Source organism: Perca fluviatilis, chromosome 9, assembly GCF_010015445.1.
Source record: "Perca fluviatilis chromosome 9, GENO_Pfluv_1.0, whole genome shotgun sequence".
NCBI lineage: Eukaryota > Metazoa > Chordata > Actinopteri > Perciformes > Percidae > Perca > Perca fluviatilis.
In genome coordinates, this window is record NC_053120.1 from 35,607,017 (window position 1) to 35,626,964 (window position 19,948).

The following is a 19,948-nucleotide window of genomic DNA, read 5'->3' on the forward strand; positions in this document are numbered from 1 at the left end:
ATGATGGGAGTATTGCTGACATTTTGAAATTAGTTTTTTTTCTTCAACACCATACATGTTGCAGTAACAGTTGTGGCCAATGAGCCACCATTTAATGTATTGTTTATAAAATAAATGAGACACATATCATATTCTGCAATTTTGATTTCCTTCTGTACTGAAAACTGACCAAACCATGACCCCGAAACCACAGTACGTACCAACTGTACATTTTGTGTTACACACAAACAGAATGGGAGGAAAAAATTATATTGATATACTGACCATTATATTTGTAGAGATGGCAGGAAAGGAATCACCTCCATTGGAATCAATGCGTGTGTGCTTTTTGTATGTATGTATGTATGTATGTATGTATGTATGTATGTATGTATGTATGTATGTATGTATGTATGTATGTATGTATGTGTGTATGTATGTATGTATTTATTTATGTATTTATGTATGTGTGTGTGTGTGTGTGTGTCAGGGCAAATTACCTGCGCATTTGTTACAAAAGGCGAAAAAAACCACAAACATCACTTTTGTTTTGCATATGTGTTTTTCCGAGTGAGTGAGTGAGTGTGAGTGTGTGTGTGTGTTTCCTGAGTGACTGTGTGTGTTTCCGTGTGTGTGTGTGTGTGTGTGTGTGTGTGTGTGTGTTTGTGTGCGTTTCCGAGTGTGTGTGTGTGTGTGTGTGTGTTCGAGTGTGTGTGGGTGTGTGTGTGTGTTTCGCGTGTGTGTGTGTGTGTGTGTGTGTGTGTGTGTGTGTGTGTGTGTGTGTGTGTGTGTGTGTGTGTGTGTGTGTGTGTGTGTGTGTGTGTGTGTGTGTGTGTGTGTGTGTGTGTGTGTGTGTGTGTGTGTGTCTGTGTCCCTGCCTCTTTGAATTTCTCCAGAGACTGCTCCGGCCCGAAGACAAACTGAAGTGGAACATCTTCACAGTGACAGTGGGGCCGCCCGCTGGAGCGCAGAACATGCTCCGCTACTTTCTGCAGCGTGGCCGAGCTGATGACCCGAGAGTGACGCAGCGCGGAAACAATCTCATCCTCCAGCAGCCAGCGGATCTGAAACACAAGAGCGTAAAACCAGGACCAGCTCATCGCTGCTGTGTATTTGCATTACTACCAAAAATATGGACCTCATAGTTTTCTGTGAGGAATAAACGTATCCCTTCTAATATCAATAAGACTTAAAGCTGTAATTCCCATTACAAAGAAGCATTCACAATGTCCATGCTCAACAAAGTATTAGACAGAACCAAAAACATGATGATTGATGATTCAGATATCCTTAGAATCTTACCAACAGTGAGGTTAAACATGTAAAGTTTGTAATAAGGTCAGTAAACAAATCAAAGGGTCAATAAAAAAAAAAAACATAAATGTGGTCAATAATATGTCTTTTTTTTGCCTGAAGGTAAAAACAAAAGAAGGAAAGCCTCATTTGAAAGGGTCTTTTTCTTTTTCAACCTGGACCCTATTTTCCCATGCATTGGTGAAATAAAATCTTCGAAATTGGTCCAGTATTGAGTGAGAACGCTGTGACCTGCAGCCGTAAACCGGGCTGCAAAGTAACCCTACAGGTAGGGCTGGGTATCGTTCAGAATCTTTCGATCCGGTGCCAATTTCGATACCTCAGTTTCGATACCGATTCCTAACGATACTTTTTTCGATACCATATGTTTTAAAATCCATTTCAACATCAACAAAAATACATTAAACACAAAGCTTTTATTTTCCACCTTAATTGTGAATCAAAACAAAAAAACAAAATCTGGTAAAACTGCTCACTCAGAGTAACATTAATAAAAGTGCCTTGCCTTGCAAGCTCAGCCTGTCAGTCAGTCATCAGGGCAGAGAAACCACCGTTGTGGCTGCTTGTAAGAGGAAGTGTAACGTCAACAGCACCGCGACCGCTTTCGGCTCGCCATTAATATCATATCACAGCAAACGCTGTCTGCGTGAAGTTTTAAAAAACTGTAACCACACTTGAAACCAACCGTGACTCTCTGTGACTTCAACAAAACTGCAGACAGTTTACTCCGTCCGCACCTCTCCGTGTGTGTGTGTGTGTGTGTGTGTGTGTGTGTGTGTGTGTGTGTGTGTGTGTGTGTGTGTGTCGGTCGGGGCTCCGCTCTGTGTCAATATGCAGAGAGGATAGATAAGCTTGCGCTTACACGCTTAGACGCTTTTGGAACCGAAATTTGGCACCGAAAGATAAATCATTTTTCGATACTCATAGGATTGGAATATTTTTTTCGATACCATAAAAGTATCGACGTTCGGTACCCAGCCCTACCTACAGGACAAATGTTCAGCGTCTTGGCGTCCACTAAAAGTTCTGTTTTTGCCACTGACAGGCTCAGATTATTATTCTAAGTGTCTGACGACATTATGGAAAGGATCCCTACAGACATAGACCTTTTTGTTAAAGAGTAAAATCCTTTTTGTTTAACCAGAAACGGCTCTTAAAACCCACCAGTAGAGATGTGCGATTTTTTTCCCTAAAAAAATCTGCGATTTTTTTATGAAAAACTCGATTTACGATTCGATTTTCCCCCCCTTCCATTTAAAACAAAATAACTGCGAACTGCAAATATATTTTAAAAATATATTTTTATTGTATTTAATTAAAGTGCATCAACATAAACAAAATTGCAAAGGCAAACCCTTTCTCTAACTGAAAAGTCACTGTGCAGTGTGCAACAAAGACTGTTAAACATCCAAATTATTTATACTGTATAATGAACCGTAAGACACATGTAAGGCTGCATGGTTCGGCTCAACCACAGGTCAGTAGTGACAGCGTAAAATTCAATCCCCTTAAACTTGCTTATTATCTTTTGCTGAGTGTTGTTATACAGCTGAGGAAGAGCAACGTCAGAGAAATACTTGCGGCTAGGTACTGTATATCGAGCGTCCAAAACTTTCACCATGATGTTAAACCCTCTCTTCTTCTCAACAGAGTAAACTGGCAGCATATCCGTAGCTATGTAGAGGGTAATTGCCTGACTACTACTGAAGAGGGGGAGAAAAAAAATCGAAAAAGTCGATTTTTTGAAAATATGAATCGATTTGACCTACCAACTTGATTTTTAAATCAAATCGATTTTTTTCCCAGCCCTACCCACCAAACCCCATTTAAATAATCAATACTTTTAGTGTGTATAGATCCAGCATATTTCCGTATGTAAATGGGTGAATTAAGGCTTTATTTCAACCAAACCAGAGTGGCAATTGTTGGAACAGTGGAAAGACGAACCAAGATGGCTTTTGATAGTTTTGTTGACTTGACATGAAGTGTGTTTCACGATGATGAAATGACAGATGAAAGATTGTTGTTCCCATCAGTCACTTAGACACAAAAACATGGGGAAATAGGGTCCAGGTTGAAAAATACAGAAGTTACCCTTATTCAGAATGTAAAAGGGTGTGCCCTGTGGGGAGCATGCATTTGTTCAGTAAATGTCATGGTAACCTGACAGTTTCATTATTTATTGTGTAAAGGTGGCCTGAGTGTGTTGCTTGAGGAAGGGTCTGCAAGTGACCCTAAGCTAATTTGATTACAAAATTAAAAATGTTACTTAATTTGTCCATTTCCAAAAGGTGATATACATCACTTACTTAAATAAATACATCTGGGGGAAAACGTGAATTCAATAGGACGTATTTTTATCTGAAAGTGTACATGTGAACTGGGTGAATGTCCAGACTGCTGCATATTTGGTTAAAGCTAATAAGTGAAGCTACACTCATCTAGAGGTTGTATGTATTATTTGTTGCGTTGCTGCTGCGATAGCTCACATTTGAAAGAATACGACTCACCTCGTCCATTGTGGCCAGGATTGCTGACTGGTGAGGAAGTGGCAGTTTGGATAGGGGATCACCAGAGACCCTGATAGAAGACAAGACCGATATAAAAAATCTAAAATGGACAGAATCAGAGTCAACCAGAGACCGTATTGTAATGTTGAACAAGCATGTGTGTTGGACCGACTCACCCATCAACGCTTCCACCCCTCATATTGTCAAACACGACCATCATTTCCTCATCAGAGCGATAGGAGGACGGCTGTCCTGGTGAACGATTCTGGGACATACTGCTCTCTGAGGTGTACCTGCACACAGAGAGAAGATCATTCACAGGCTCACAGTGTCCTCATATCACATCAGAACATATTTACTTTACAATGAGTGCACAGGTAGTCTCACACTGTCAGACCTTCCCCCACAGCGCTGCGGAGGAAGGTCTGGCTACTCCACACAGCATTCCGGGATGGGAGAAAAACGTGCTCTGGTTAATTGGCATTTCTTTAAACCAATCACAATCATCATGGGCGGTTCTAAGCGCCGGACAGAGCAATGGTGCCTCTGTAAAATATCCTCGGGAAGTCTACTTGTTTTGGTGGAACGTGTGTACGTTCAAAAGTAGTTTTAGTCGTGCAACAGAAAACTCAGATTGGACAGATAGTCTAGCTAGCTGTCTGGATTTACCCTGCAGAGATCTGAGGAGCAGTTAACCAAAGTCCTCAGAAATCCACCGGAGTTTAGATTGGCACCTGAACACTCCCAGAAATTAAACACCGTCGAAACAGACTAGTGCACAGCTTAATGGCAATTGTTTTAGATATGTGTTCCAACTTTTATGAATTACTGTCGTTTTTGATTCAAAAATTGCTGAAACAATTGATAAATTATCAAAATAGTTACATATTTGTTTTCTGTCGATAGACAGATCCATGAATCCTTTAGCTCTATTTCACACTATTCACTGATTGACAGTTGCGGGTTGTAATACGGCAAGAAATGTAGCAATGTGCTAACAAATGCAAGGAAAAAGAAAACAATTAAAAAATTGATGTAAACAATGCCGGTTCCTATGGCCGGTTTGGTTCAGTGGTAGAGCAGGCGCACGTGTACCGAGAGGTTTATGCCTCGACACAGAGGTCCAGGGTTCGAATCCGACCTGTGACAATTTCCTGCATGTCTTACCCCTCTCTCTCTCTCTCCCCTTTCTCACCTAGCTGTCCTATCAAAATTAAAGGCAGAAAAAAGCCCAAAAAATAATCTAAAAAAACAAAACAATGCTGGTTCCAAAATATTTAAACCTCGCAGATGTTTGCCTCTGCCCACCAGTCAAGTAGCAGTTTACATCCATGTCTGTCCAGACTCATAATATACCTATGTAGTGAAGACTTTTAATATTTTTTTAAATAAGATTTGGGGCATTTTAGCATAGACAGGACAGCTGTAGACAGGAAAGGGGGGAGAGAGAGGGGGACAACATGCAGCAAATAGCCGCAGGTCGGACCCAAACCCTGAGCCGCTGCGTCGAGGACTGGGCCTCTGCATATGGGCGCCCGCTCCACCAGGTGAGCTACCCATGCGCCCTGTAGTGAAGACTTTGAAGCAATTTAAAAAAATTAAAATCACCACAGTTTCCTGAGTTATGTCGTTGACAAACGGCCAGAAACATTATGATATCACAGTAAAGTTGACATTTTGCCCTTTTGGTGATAAAATATCATCACTTCATCATTTTGTCCTACTAGACATTTGTGTGAAATCTTGTTATAATAAACGTATCAATTCTTGAGTTATGGCCAAAAATGTGTTTTGTGAAGTCACAGGGAACTTAACCACCAAAATCTAATCAGTTCATGCTCGAACCCAAGTGGATGTTTCTGCCAAATTGAAGAAATTCCCTCAAAGCGTTTACAAGAATAAGACGGACAGACAACCTGAAAACAGGGTTTCTGCAGGTTTCACCAAAACAATTTAAGACTTTTTAAGACCTTTTTAAGACCATTATGAATGGAATTTAAGACCTTTAGCACAACATCAATCAAGCCCTAAATTTGTGTTTTCAAGCCAAGCAGACTCGCGCCAATAACACAAAAGCCGATTGGCTGCAATATTAGTTGCCTGTTGGTCTCATTAATAGTCGTAATACAGCAAAATTATATTTGGACTAGTGAAAGAAAGAACTACAACACCACAGAATAAAAACATGGACGTAGGAAAATTAAGACCTGTTTAAAATTATTTAAGACCTAGAACACAATACTTTCAGTGAATTTAAGAGATTTCTAAGCCCTAAAATTTGGATTTTGAAATTTGAGACTTTTTAAGACGCCGCGGAAACCCTGGTAATGCCTCGGTCGTGGCCGTCACCGGCTTGGAGGCATAAAAACTGAAATAACAAATATCATGTCCAAAAAACACCTTTCACTATAACTTTAGTTTCTTGCAAACCTGCTGAATTGTGGCTTTTTGCTCACTTTGACTCACCTGTTATGATGGAAATCGCCCATGGCTTCAATCTCCACAGGCAGTGTCAGGACAAAAATATCTAATGTGACCGAGAGCTCATTCAAATCCACAGACTGTAAGGCCTCAGCATTCTCCAGGAAGGAAATAATCTCCCCTGCAATCACAAAACTGAAGTAAGCACGGCAACAAAAGCAATAGTCTCATTGGTAAACTCTAACGTTTCATTTCAAGATTTTACAGGGGAAGGGAAGATGGAAAGACACAAGCTGAAAAAAGACACGTTTTGATGAATGAATGCATGAAGGCTGTAACTTTATTCCAAATTTCTGAATATTGTCTTGGGAGAAACGCAGAGATCTTAACCAGACTCTTGTGTTAACATTGGGTGTGTCTCGGGAAAGTGAAGAGACAATCAAGGCTGTACTCACCAAGGCAGGTGGGCAGTGTTTGTATGGGCATGGAGCCGTGGCAGCTTTTCATATTCGCCGAACAAGTGACATGAACGAAGAGCGGGGGCATGTCCAGCTGTGGCCCCTCGGCCTCCAGCAGGGAGTCTCCGTCGAGGATGCTGAAGGAGTCCTGGTCCTGGTTGACAGTGTTGGAGTCTGACAGGGACTGGTCGTCACCGTCTCCGTGGGAACTGGTGCCTGGATGCTCCTCATACTCCACCACCAAATCGGTGTCGCTTTCCGTCATGATGCAGCAGCCCGACAAGTTCTCTGCACACAAACCAACCAAACTGTTCATTATCATATCACTAGTCGATATGAATGACGATTCATTTCCGGCATTGTTGAGTAGGGCTGGGTACTGAATTCGATACGGTTTGGGCACCGACCGAATTGCCTCCTTAGTATCAAAAAATGACTCGTCATTCAATACCCAATTTCCGTACCTAAGGAGCAAATCTCATCAGAGTCAGTGAGCCAATAAACATTCAGCATGCTTTTAACCCTAACCCGTGCTAAATAAATCAAATCAATCAACCAAGTTATGTTAGCCAAATAAAAAACTTTAACTTAACCTAATTTATCATTAACTTATCTGAACCAGACTTAATTTACCATGTTAGCCTGTGTTTAACTGAACCAAACTTTAAGTCCCACTCCAGACACGTTTAAAAAAAAAAAAAAAAGGGACTGGAAGCACATCCGCTCTTTATTCCTCATTGAGAAATTCTGGATCTGGCCTCGTCCCCCCCTCGATCTGGGTTGAGGCTTGTTCAGTGACTACATTCTAGCATCTACCTAAGGTTGACCAGTAGTCTTGCATTGCCAGACCTATCTCCACAGCGCTAGCTGATTAGTTCGTTAGTCAGGAACATCAGAGATTCAGCTCTAGGCCTACATGTCTGAGCCTCTCGCCGAGTTCAGACAGGAGGCGGCAGGGCAGCCATCTTGGCGAGCCTCGCTGGCGGACCGCCGTCTCACAAAGCCCTGGCAGGCCCTCCGTGAGCAGGCAGCCCACTTAGAGAGCTCTGCAAGCTTGCGATCTGCAACTTTAATTTGGGTATCCTGTCTGAACCAGGGGCCAGTCAGACCGGGACTGACCCAAGATAGGAGGGGTCTGTTGTGCAACTAAATCGGCGAAGAGCAGACATATCAGAATGGTAAGAGTAGCTAGCATCTTTTTATTTTCTCGTTACCTTGTAACTGGCAGTGGCTGACAGTGACGGTGACGGTGTGTTTTGGCTGGGACTGACAGTCCAGAATCTGAATCATTGTCACAACAAAATTTAAGTGCTACTTCTCCTCGTGCCTAGAAGTATACATTTATACGCACACACCATACCCTTCCACAAACCATACCCTCACATACACATAATGGGACAGGTGCTTTTAGTGCATAGTAGTATACATTCCTACACTTACACACGCCGTACTCTCACACCACTTTTTTCAAAAGATTATTTTGCTGTATTACAAAAAGTGCAAATGTGATCATCACATGAAATCTTACACTTGTATTATGTATATATATTTTTTTCAGATTTTAGATCTATTGTTGCTCTGTAAAGCACTTAATAACTCAGAATTAAAACAATATAATTGCAGGGTGCCCCTAATTAAAGCGAAAGCTTTGTGAATGACGCTCACCATCCTCAGTAGCTGGCTCGGCCTCTGACACCAGCTCCTCACTGGGTCTCCTCCCCGTCTCGCCGTCCTCAGAGTCCTCCTGAGGAGACAAACCACAGTGCAAAGGTCTATCCAGTCCAATCAAGAGCAGTGGATTCTCTTTCCGAGCCAAAGCTGACTCCGGCACAAATCTCCGTCAGACATTCATTTACAGCAGGGGTCTTCAACGTGTTTTAAAACCAAGGACCCCTTAACTGAGAGAGAGATGGAGCAGGGACCACCCCTACTATATGTATTCTATAAAATGAAGTTGCAGATTTACCTCCATATAACCAACGATATTAATGAGATATGAAAGCAAAGGCAGTCTTCCAAAAACACAAGGATAGAAAGGCAAAACACAACTTGGTCAACTCACGTCTCTCTTGTATGAAGGCGGGCAGTAGAAGAAGTAGTGTGGATTGGAGGGCACAGTTTTGAAATACTGAGACACGATCCCCATGAATTTATCCTGTTGAATGATTAGATTTTGTCAAAATTTGACATCAGTTTGACCTTTTTAGCTTATTAGCTCATGTAGTTACTAATTAAATTACTCAGTTGAGAGTCTTTGATCAAAAGGAATCATCAGATCTACTTGAAAATGTGAACCATGAGCAGGAGATTAATAATTAAGAGCTCAGACAATACCTGTATTACGTTACGCACATCTGGATACACATCACACTTGGCCTGTGTGTGAAGCAGCGTCAGAGGGAACTCTGGGATCTTGGCTGTCTTGGACTCATCAGGGAGCAGTGGAGATGTAGGAGAGGATTTCCCTCTAGATTCAGCTTCAGCAGCATCCTCCATTTCAGTACTATTGTCAGAAGCATTAACATTAGACATTCATAATTGTAATAGCTCGTTGGTAACATGTAAATAAAGCCTCATCAACAAGGCCCCGGACCCCCACTGATATTGACTGATACTTCTGTTTCCTTATTTATTGGCTTATTTCTAAATGTATGATTACTTTGTATGGTTGTGTATGTATGCACCATTCACCAAGGCAAATTCCACAAAGGTCTAACTTAGTGTGGCAATAAACCCTTTTCTGATTCTGATAATGAGACCTCATTTTTTGGACAGTAAACACAGAATTGACATGTTATCAGCCATGAGAGCAAACAGTTGCCTAATTATACATTCAGGCGACACTTTGTCTTCCAGTTGTTGCCGGGCCGGTAGTGGACAGTGTGTTTATGCCGGCTGCAGCAAGACTAAAGCAAACCGTAAGGCTCTGTGGAGCTGAGAGGAAGCGCAGAGTTCTGTGTGGGTTTATCACTACATGTGACCGCTTTCGCATTACACACAGCAATCTGACTCACATTCATTCATTGGTTTGCAGCTTTCAAGTTTAAGGCTCAACAGGTAACGAATAATATTATGAGATGTGGGTAACAACTGTATTGCAGGAATGCACGTTTTTAAGAATTTCCTTACGCCACTGATTGCAGTTACCAAAAACCAATAATAACTTTTAACCATCAAAGTCAAACCAACGTCCACAACAGGTCCATATCGACCGTTCAGTATCTTAAAACCTAAATAGCACCATTTTAAATGATTAGCTTTTCTGCAAATAGCATTAAAGGTCCCATGACATGGTGCTCTTTGGATGCTTTTATATATATACCTTAGTGGTCCCCTAATACTGTATCTGAAGTCTCTTTTATACAGACATTAGTGGTCCCCTAATACTGTATCTGAAGTCTCTTTTATATAGACCTTAGTGGTCCCCTAATACTGTATCTGAAGTCCCTTTAATATATGCCTTAGTGGTCCCCTAATACTGTATCTGAAGTCTCTTTTATGTAGACCTTAGTGGTCCCCTAATACTGTATCTGAAGTCCCTTTAATATATGCCTTAGTGGTCCCCTAATACTGTATCTGAAGTCTCTTTTATACAGACCTTAGTGGTCCCCTAATACTGTATCTGAAGTCTCTTTCCCATAATTCAGCCTTGGTGCAGAATTACAGCCACTAGAGCCTTTCCTTAGTATGTGCCATTTCTGTGTCTGTGGCTATTGAGGAGGAGAGAGGGGGGCAAGGTGGAGGGTGGGGGTGTGGCCTTGACCAACTGCCACTTTGCTGGTTTGCAAGCCATGATGTCTCTCTCTCATGGGCAGGCCGAATTCTCTGGGCGGGCAAAGCAGAGAAAGGGGAGGTAACCTTGCTCCTTATGAGCTCATAAGGAGCCCATCTGAGCTTTCATTTTCTCAAAGGCAGAGCAGGATACCCAGGGCTCGGTTTACACCTATCACCATTTCTAGCCACTGGGGGACCATAGGCAGGCTGGGGGAACTCATATTAATGTTAAAAAAAAAACTTGTAAAGTGAAATTTTCATGCCATGGGACCTTTAAAGGGTGATTTTGTTTTGTTTTCTCAACCGAGGCCAACCCCATTTCCACATGCATTTGTGTCTAATAAACTCATGTGAACAATGAAATCGGTGCAGTTTTGAATGAGAAAGCTGTAACCGGCCGCCATGAACAATGTAACTAAATGGGGCAGTTGTGCACCCTCGATTTCTTTCCACTAAATGATTGTTACTGCCACTGACAGGCTCAGATTGTTACTAAAAGTGCAGGGAGAACGGCATTCTGAGAGTTGGTTGTTTTTGGAGTAATTTTACAGAAATTATAGGTTCTTGTTACCTAAAAGATTTTCAGTGCCATGGCTCAATATTTAAACGATGTTAACAATGTGGACGAGGTCATTATAATTCGATGGCCGCCCGTATTCATTCAGCCGAGTACACAGATGAAGAGCCCCTACAAATTGAAGAGCGGATGAGGCTCTCCTCGTGGTGGTATCGGTTATTCAAAATATTTTCCCTATTCACCCGTCTCCCTTAACATGGGTAGCCATGGGAAATTGTGGCATCATTAATTTCCGTATTTTCCAATGCTTTTCACCACTTGGATCTTTTTAGGACTTTTTATATGTTAAAGTGGAGACCTTTATGAGACTTGTGTGGGGTGATTTTGCATAATGCCTGTACTAAGTACCTGCCCCCTGGAATCACAGCATCCTTTAATCTGATCAGAGACATTTCAACCAACTACAGGTCTTCCTCAGACAAATACCCACAGGAATGGAATGAAATGCGGTCACTCCTTATCTTGCAGTTATATATGCAAACCTGAACATAAGCAGGCAACTTTGTTATCATGCTGTTGTTTTTTCTCTCTCACCCTGTATATCATGCTGTTATTCAATCCTTTAGCTCTACGTAAAAAACTATAAAATTGTAGGTTTCAACAAGGTTCAACAATAAAGGTTCTTGGCCAGGGCAAGTAAAATGCCATGTCGGGCAAGTAGATTCCAACGTTGTTTTTTTTTTTTTAAATAAAAAAATTTGTATATGGGCCAGTAAAAATGTACTGGGGCAAGTAGAATTTTCTTTCACTTGTCAGACCGGACAAGTGAAAAAAAACTTTAAAAAAGGTCCCATGGCATGAACATTTCAGTTGTTTTTGTTTTTTACATAAATATGAGTTCCCCCAGCCTGCCTATGATCACCCAGTGGCTAGAAATGGTGATAGTTGTAAACCGAGCCCGGGGTATCCTGCTCTGCCTTTGAGAAAATGAAAGCTCAGATGGGCCGATCTGGAATCTTCCCTTTATGACATCATAAGGGGAAAGGTTACCGCCCCTTTCTCTGCTTTGCCCGCCCAGAGAATTTGGCCCACCCATGAGAAAGAGAGCGACATCATGGCTTGCAAACCAATGGGGTAAGCTTCGCTTCAGAACTCGAACCTCCTATGGCGCCATTATGATGCTACAAAACGATCACCTCCCGTTAGCATTCCATTGACTGCCATTCATTTTGACGTCACTTTGACAGCAAATAACTTTACATCTGAAGCTTTTAAAGACTCTATTTGTCCATTGTTTATTTCTAAAGAAACACGACAATGTATAGAAGGTTCCATTACCTTGTACCTCACGTTATGGCTCCGTAGCAGACGTTTTTGTAAAAATAGGCTAACGATTGTGTCACATAGTAGAGGAATTACCGTATAGTACAGGAGAAGCTCGCAGGCTGTTTCGACTTATGTTAGCTGTTTAGGTTTAATTACTAATGTTAACTAGCATTTTAGTTAGCATTAATTAGCCTGTGCCCATGTTATCTCCTTACATATACCTACGCTCTCCGTCTCTGTAAGATTGGGAATGATTGAGATTTCTCTTGGCACAGCTACCAGAAGACTTACAACTTTCAGACAGGTTGCTCACGTCACATCTACGTTGTCTCTCTCAGTTGGAGGCTGCGCAGTAACGCTCAGCGCTCACCGGAAAAGTGCTTCTAATAGCCTTCACTGGTCTCCGTCCAGAGCAACGGGATCTGTTGGTCCATTCTTATATACTGTCTATGTTGCAAACGAGTGAAGCATGGCGGTTCGTCAAGGCCACACCCCACCCTCCACCTTGCCTAGCTTCTCTCTTCCTCATTAGCATTTAAAGCTACAGACACAGAAATGGCACGTCCTAAGGAAAGCTCATTGTGGGACTGGCTCTAGTGGCTGTAATTCTGCACCAAGGCTGAATTTCGGGAAAGAGACTTCAGATACAGTATTCGGGGACCACTGAAGCCTATATAAAAGCATCCAAAAAGCAGCATGTCATAGGACCTTTAATGTTGAACCCTGGTTGGTTATGTTTAGTATACTTTAATAAACATGTCTTACCTGGACAAGGAGGCCATGGCAGCCCTGTCATCTGCTCGGTCCTCCTCAACCTCTCCAATGATAAAGGTGGCAGGGCTCCTTGAAGGTTTTGGATTCCCTCCCCTTCCTGGAGTCTCACTCTGCTCCCTGAAGACCCTGATGTGTCCGCAGAGGGTCTGCAGGAAGGAGGTGACATCGATCTCCTGCAGGGATTCTTCACAGTAGTCCATGGCCATCAAAAGGTCCTGGGAGCTGATGCTGTAGGACTGCTGCAGGCTGCGGTACACACCTGCAGAGCACAAGGTGGGAAAATCAATGACTGGTGCCGTGTTCCACGCAGGTTGGTAAGTCACGCAGCTACTGACTTTCATTTACAATTTAATACAACACACTTCACGCTAGGGCTGGGTATCAAATTCAATACTTTTTAGGCACTGGCCTAATTGCCTCTAAAGTCTCGTAGAGACATGCAGGAAAAACCGACTGCTCACGTAGTGGGAGCTGAAAATTAAATACAAAAATTGTTCTCGAAAAACGTTTAGGAAAACGTTAAGGAAGCGGTATTGAAGTCACAGTATTGGTATCTGTACCGGTATTGAAACCTTTTGAACGATACCCAGCCCTACTTTACGCAAAGCTTTGTCTGATTTTTGTAGTATTATAATGTAGCGATTAACCAATCTAAAACAAACCGGTGTATTTTTAATTAGTCAAACGAAAGTCAGTGACAGTCGGACTTGCACTCTTCAATGGATTTGTGGTGCAAATATCTGCATGTATCCTGTAATATGAAGACCGATTCCTCAGGCCTTGTTCATAGTTTGACAAGCATGTACCAAGAGAAAAGAATGGGGCCCAGCATGGAACACTGAGGCACTCCACAAGAAATATTTACTCCCAGCTTCTGGAGCTGCCTCTGCTTGCTTTCAAACGTACATGATATAATTATCATGATATTTTTCTTCACCTACGGCATTCATTCTTATTCATAAACGTTTTTTTATTTACAGTGTATGTGAAGGATAAGTCAACCATCGTGTGTGTTTGAAAGCCTGACATATCTTCCTGTGTGCCATAGAGCTCCATTGTTGTCCAACAACTATTAAACACACATCAATTCAATTCAATTTTATTTATAGTATCAAATCATAACAAGAGTTATCTCGAGACACTTTACAGATAGAGTAGGTCTAGACCACACTCTATAATTTACAAAGCCCCAACATTTCCAATAATTCCCCCAAGAACAAGCATTAGCAGTGGCGAGGAGAAACTCCCTTTTAGGAAGAAACCTCGGCAGACCCAGACTCTTGGTAGGCGGTGTCTGACGGGGCCGGTTGGGGTTATGATGAACAGTGGCGTAATAGTCACAATAAAGATAATGGAACAGTGACTACAATGGTAGTCGTAGTAGTTCATGTCATAGCCGGCACAGCAGGGCGTTACGGGATCTAGCATGGTACAGCAGAGCATGGGTGGACGCAGTGGACGCGGCAGTACCTACTGTCGCACAAGGTGACTCTTCATTCATTACCATGAACACACATACATTGTTATTTTTGGCGTAAGCTAAATGCTTACATCAGCATGCTTACAATGCTAATGCAACTATATATTTGTGAAGCATTTTTTAAGATTTATGTCTTCAGTAGGAACCATTGGGCTTAGAGGTTAGAATCACAGACAGGAAGTCAGAAAGTATTGAGAGACGGACTAACAGATTGTGGGTTTTGTTGACAATGAGAAGAATATAAAATCATATCAGCCTTATTCTTTAAACATATCTTATTTACAGTCTCTAACAAATGCTTATGATTGGTTTTCACTTTAATGCATCTTTTTTGTATGAAATATGTAGTGTAAATAAAGCTGTATTATTATTCGGTCAAGGAACTGATGCATTTATTGACAAGAAATGACTACATCATCATCGCATAGTGATACAAATGTAGCAACATGCTTCTGAAGGGCAGAACATCTGGATCAAAGTTGTAGAGCATGCACAACTTGAAGAAAAACAAAAGAAATTTTTTCTCACACTGTGTTTATTAAGGAGATGATATATCAATTTCATGAAGCTCCATTTGGGATTTGGTTACGGATAGTTTTGTTAGATGCAGTAAAAAAAAAGAATTGAAAATCTTCCCCACATTCTCAGCGTTTAATTGTTTCAATTGATGCTCTACAGAAGTGGACAGTGTAGTAGTAAGAGTTAAGAGTTGTAGTAAACCCATTTCCCATTAAAGGAGCCAGAGTGTAAATACTGAACTGGGCAGTTTTGTACTGTACCAGCAGATAATAAAGGCACAGATAAATTAAATAATATAATAAAGTTTGAATTTGTACTTCGATTTTACTTTAATAATTTGTTACTAAGTGTATTTTGGGCTACTATTAGATCCATAGTTGAGATACACCTGATGGACTGTGGGTAACTTTAGCTTCCGTTGTTGGCGTTAGCCATGCTGCTGTAAAGACATGCTGTTGGGCTAATAATCGGTCAATATGCCGTCGTAGTCCAGGTTATCATTTTTATATCTAGCAACATGAAACAGTGAAGAATATAAGACTTATAATTCCTGGGCAGACATAACTCTGTTCCAGGTGTATGTTGGTGGGGCACCTTTGACGTAGCTCTGGTGGTAGTGCTCTTGCAGCAGGCTGCAGTAGCTGGCGAGCTCCTTGTGTTTGTGAGGCTGAGCCAGGAGGTCGGTCCAAGGGGACGGACTGCTGCGGTCCTGGGACAGGGACCTGCCGGAGGACAAGAGCACAGCAGACACACCCAGACAGGAAACATATACTGAGTTAGAACGACCAATAAAGGATCTGCTTAACCCACATGGACTAGAACTTCATTTAATGATTTCCAGTAGATTTATGTCTATGCACATAACCTTAATCCCACATCAGGGCTGGGTATCATATTCAATACAAACTGCCTAGTCATTCGATACCCAATTTCAATACCTAAGAAGTAAATCTCATAAGTGTCAGTGAGCCAATCAGCATGCTTCTACCAAGATCTAATAATGTGACATGTGATTGGCTGTCTAACGTTACACGTCGTAGAGACACGCAGGAAAAACTCTAGGTTACACAGAGACGACTCACGTAGTAGGAACTGAAAAATAAATATTTTGTGGCGTAATTTGTAATATTGTCATCTCTTTCTGTTTTTATAAAATTGGTTAGAAAAAAGTATTGTTTAGGAACCGGTATCAAAGTATCGGTATCGTACATTTTTGAATGATACCCAGCCCTCATCCACATATGTGTAACAAAAATATAATTTAGTTTAAAAGACATATAGACAATTCCATTTGTGTCATTTTGCATAAGCATTTAGATAGATTTAGCCCAGATCTCCACTACAGTAAGCACAGTCCAAGGAGACGACGAGCCTGTGAGGGACAGCTGAACCTCCGCAGCATGCGTTTGAAACATCGTCAGGACAAAAGGGAGGAAAAAACATGAAACAGGTGGAAAAAAAAGACATCGATCACCGAAGCATTTTCATTCATGTAACAGCAAGGTGTCAAGACAAACTGCTGCGACATACACAGTCTCCTGCCAAGCTGCTGCAAGCACAGTTAGAATAAACTCTAGTTCAATAAACCGGTTGTTCCACACACACACACACACACACACACACACACACACACACACACACACACACACACACACACACACACACACACACACACACACACACACACACACACACACACACACACACACACACACACACACACCTTTACTTTTGGAACTCACTAGTTTGAAATGTATTGAATTTGCATTGTAAAATATAAAAAAGTATACTATATATACTGTAAATCATTAAATCTGCAAAATAATTCTGCTAAAAGATGAATTAATATAAGATTTTAAAGGTCAAATTGCAGAATTAAGTTTAGAGAGGAATGTAATTTGACGACTATAAAAGCATTACACATCCACCTGCTCCTTCTCAAACCTATCCTTTTTTTTGTTCTTTGGTAAAAGCCGTTTTGTCCGTTTGTGTTTTTATATTTTGTTTTTTTTTCTTTTACAACATACTGTTTGAGATAAATAAATACAAATCTCAAATTAAATTAAATCTGTCCCATACCTATCAATTTATAATACCCATCTTTTTTCCCTCTATTGTATCAATAATTAGTTTTATAATGTACCAATAGTAAATGATTGCTTCTGTGGTACTCAGTGACTTAGCAATGTATTTGGTATCAACCTATGGATGGATCAATAGGTTTTATTTGAGAATGATTTCTATAGCGTGCTCCTGGTTTTTATTACATGTAATCTCATAAACTCTATCCTTGTTTCCTCACCAGTGTATGTGGTTCTCCAAATCAAAAGGAAGTCAGGTATAATGTTTTTGTTGCAGTCATGGGCACACTTTGACCACAACATATTAAAACCGCGAATCTGACACTGTTGTGAGTCTGAGCACTGTTGCCACTCAGCGTGGCATTTCTGTTGCGTGTCAGCTGCATGGATTTTTCTGTCTTTACACACCAGAAACATGTCTGATGCGGCGCTGCTGCTCCTAGCCTTGTCTGGACACATGTATGTTTCCCATTGATAAAATGAAATACCATGTTAAACATAAATATATACGGATTTGATTACAGCAAAGACAACGTCGGCAGTATTGACAGCAAAATAGGCTCCAGAATAATTCGTTCTATATTGACAGGTGCAATATTAGAAAATAATTTTTTTTTTTCAATTACATTCATATATCTGCATTTATATCAAAACCTAGAGGCTTTCAAACATCAAAATGTCATTTATTAATATGTATTCGTGTCACAATGACATATAAACATCTTTTCCTATTCTATTTTGCCTGGAAACGCTTCCAACACGCTCACGTCTCGCGTGAAAAATAGGCGTTGGTTCTATTTCTAGCAGGCACGCGTCTCACGCAGGCAGTGTGTAAGCTCTAACCTGTTAACATGGGAGCCTAAATATAAACAGACACGCCACGCGGCTGACACGCTCGCGCGACGCTTCCAGTGTGCCTTAGATTTCATTTGTGCCTTCCTGGACTTCTGGGTAGTCACCAGCAGAGAGCGCTGGGTAGTGGCTTCAGCCAACGACACTTACAATCCTAGCTGTACCGGTTATCATTAGTGCAACAGAAATTCCCACTAATAGGAACATTTAATTTGCTCAATGTCACTGTCAAAATACCTGAACAAATACAGTCAATTAAAAAAAGTCTGTAAAACATCATTATCAAACACTGAAAGCTTACTGACGTTTGGTTACTTGTGGGAAGAGGAACTTGTTGCAAACAGTTAGGTAAGAAGTTAAAAGCTCTGTAGAGCTGAGGGGAAGCATTCTGTGTAATGCACAAACACAGGCCCCCTTGCATATCCTTAATATTTGGCATTGCCCACTCTATAATGTGATATTCTTGGATAATAAAAATCCATTTCTTGGATTCCTGACTTCCTGGTGAAGATGATCATTTTCGCAAAACTCTGTGTAAACTCACGACGATGACAAAAGCCAAGTGATTTATTGACCAGTGCTACAGGCCAGCAGTTCACACACACTGCGTAAGGTAAGTGAACTAGGGGTCGACAGATACTGGTTTTTCAGGGCCGATATCGATACAGACTATTAGTAGTTAATGAAACCGATAACCGATATTTGGAACTGATATATATATATATATATAAACAGTAAAAAATAAAATCTTTAAGTCAAAATTAACATTTAGGAATGTTACAAACTCCTACACAAACATGTTTAAATGCTTTAAAGTGCTCATATTATGCTTTTTGCCTTTCCTTTATTGTGTTATATATCTTTTTTGTGCATGTTATAGGTTTACAAAGTGAAAAAGCACAAAGTCCACCCCTATTGTAGTCCAGCCTTTACATCCGTGACGAACGTGCGTCACTTTGTAACACATTTTATAATGCTAGCCTAGCTGCTAGCGTGGCACGCCCTCATACTCTGCTTCTGACTGGCTAGTAGTCCTTACCTAGCTACTGCGCATGTGCGACTCCCAACAAAGATGGAACAGAAGTGAGAGGTCTCGCTCTGTAGCTAAAACAGAGAGCTCAACACACAGAGTGAAAAGAGGAGCTGCAGCAATGTGCAGCACAACAAAAATATGGTGTTTTTTGAAAATTAAACCATATAAACCTATTCAAATATAACTTCTAAATACAATTATGAACCTGAAAATGAGCATAATGTGAGCACTTTAAGCAATTATTTAATAAAACTGAAACTTTAATCATAATACACAGTCAAAAGAAAATTATAAATAAAAACAAAATAGCTTCCTCAACTTTTAAAATGCCAACAGCTTGGTTGGAGGTGTTGTAACAGAGCCACAGCAGAGCCAAAGTAGCGCACTTTTTAATGAATTAACTTTATCGGTTACCAGTAAAATAAAACACTCACGCAGATAATCTGCAAATTGCCAAACGTCGGCCCCGATAATCGGCCGGGCCGATAATTGGTCGATACCTAAAGTGAACATTCTGACTTATTTTGGTGATGTGCATTGGGCCTGCGCTACTCTAACACTGACTAGTGTGAAGAGGGAACTAGTTGAATTGGATGTTGCATTCAGTGTGTGGCAGCGCTGCACCCGCTGTGTGTATGTAGCAACACAAGCCTGAGGAGGACGCACAGACACGCCGGGGCTTCGGAGCCGACAGCATTAGAAAAAGCAGCCCTTCCCCACTGGACAGAAGACAAGCGCGTCCAATGAAAGCTGAGCAGCTGGAGAGCGGAGATACAGAATCGAGCAGAGCTACCTGAACTGCTTCTGCTGATACATCTCGCAGGATTCAGCATCTTGAGCTCTATTCTCACCCGTGAAGATAATCAGAGACACACATGTTAACAACTGGACTCAAAACGTCATGTGACAA

At 41.2% G+C, this 19,948-nt stretch overlaps 1 protein-coding gene across 5 annotated transcripts in view; it reads right to left on the reverse strand.

The window, feature by feature from the left end:
- szt2 (SZT2 subunit of KICSTOR complex) overlaps positions 1–19,948 on the reverse strand; it is a 165,818-nt gene that overhangs the window by 121,256 nt on the left and 24,614 nt on the right. For 4 of the 5 annotated variants that reach the window (XM_039812483.1, XM_039812481.1, XM_039812484.1 and 1 more), the window contains exons 19-29: positions 19,832–19,879; positions 15,667–15,794; positions 13,065–13,332; positions 9,017–9,185; positions 8,745–8,837; positions 8,348–8,426; positions 6,680–6,970; positions 6,270–6,405; positions 3,980–4,096; positions 3,804–3,873; positions 858–1,043 (exon numbers count right to left, since the gene is read on the reverse strand). In XM_039812483.1, the coding sequence (XP_039668417.1) occupies positions 858–1,043; positions 3,804–3,873; positions 3,980–4,096; positions 6,270–6,405; positions 6,680–6,970; positions 8,348–8,426; positions 8,745–8,837; positions 9,017–9,185; positions 13,065–13,332; positions 15,667–15,794; positions 19,832–19,879 (1,585 nt within the window). The remainder of the gene's footprint in view (positions 1–857; positions 1,044–3,803; positions 3,874–3,979; positions 4,097–6,269; positions 6,406–6,679; positions 6,971–8,347; positions 8,427–8,744; positions 8,838–9,016; positions 9,186–13,064; positions 13,333–15,666; positions 15,795–19,831; positions 19,880–19,948) is intronic. The other variant, XM_039812482.1, reaches the window with a different exon arrangement.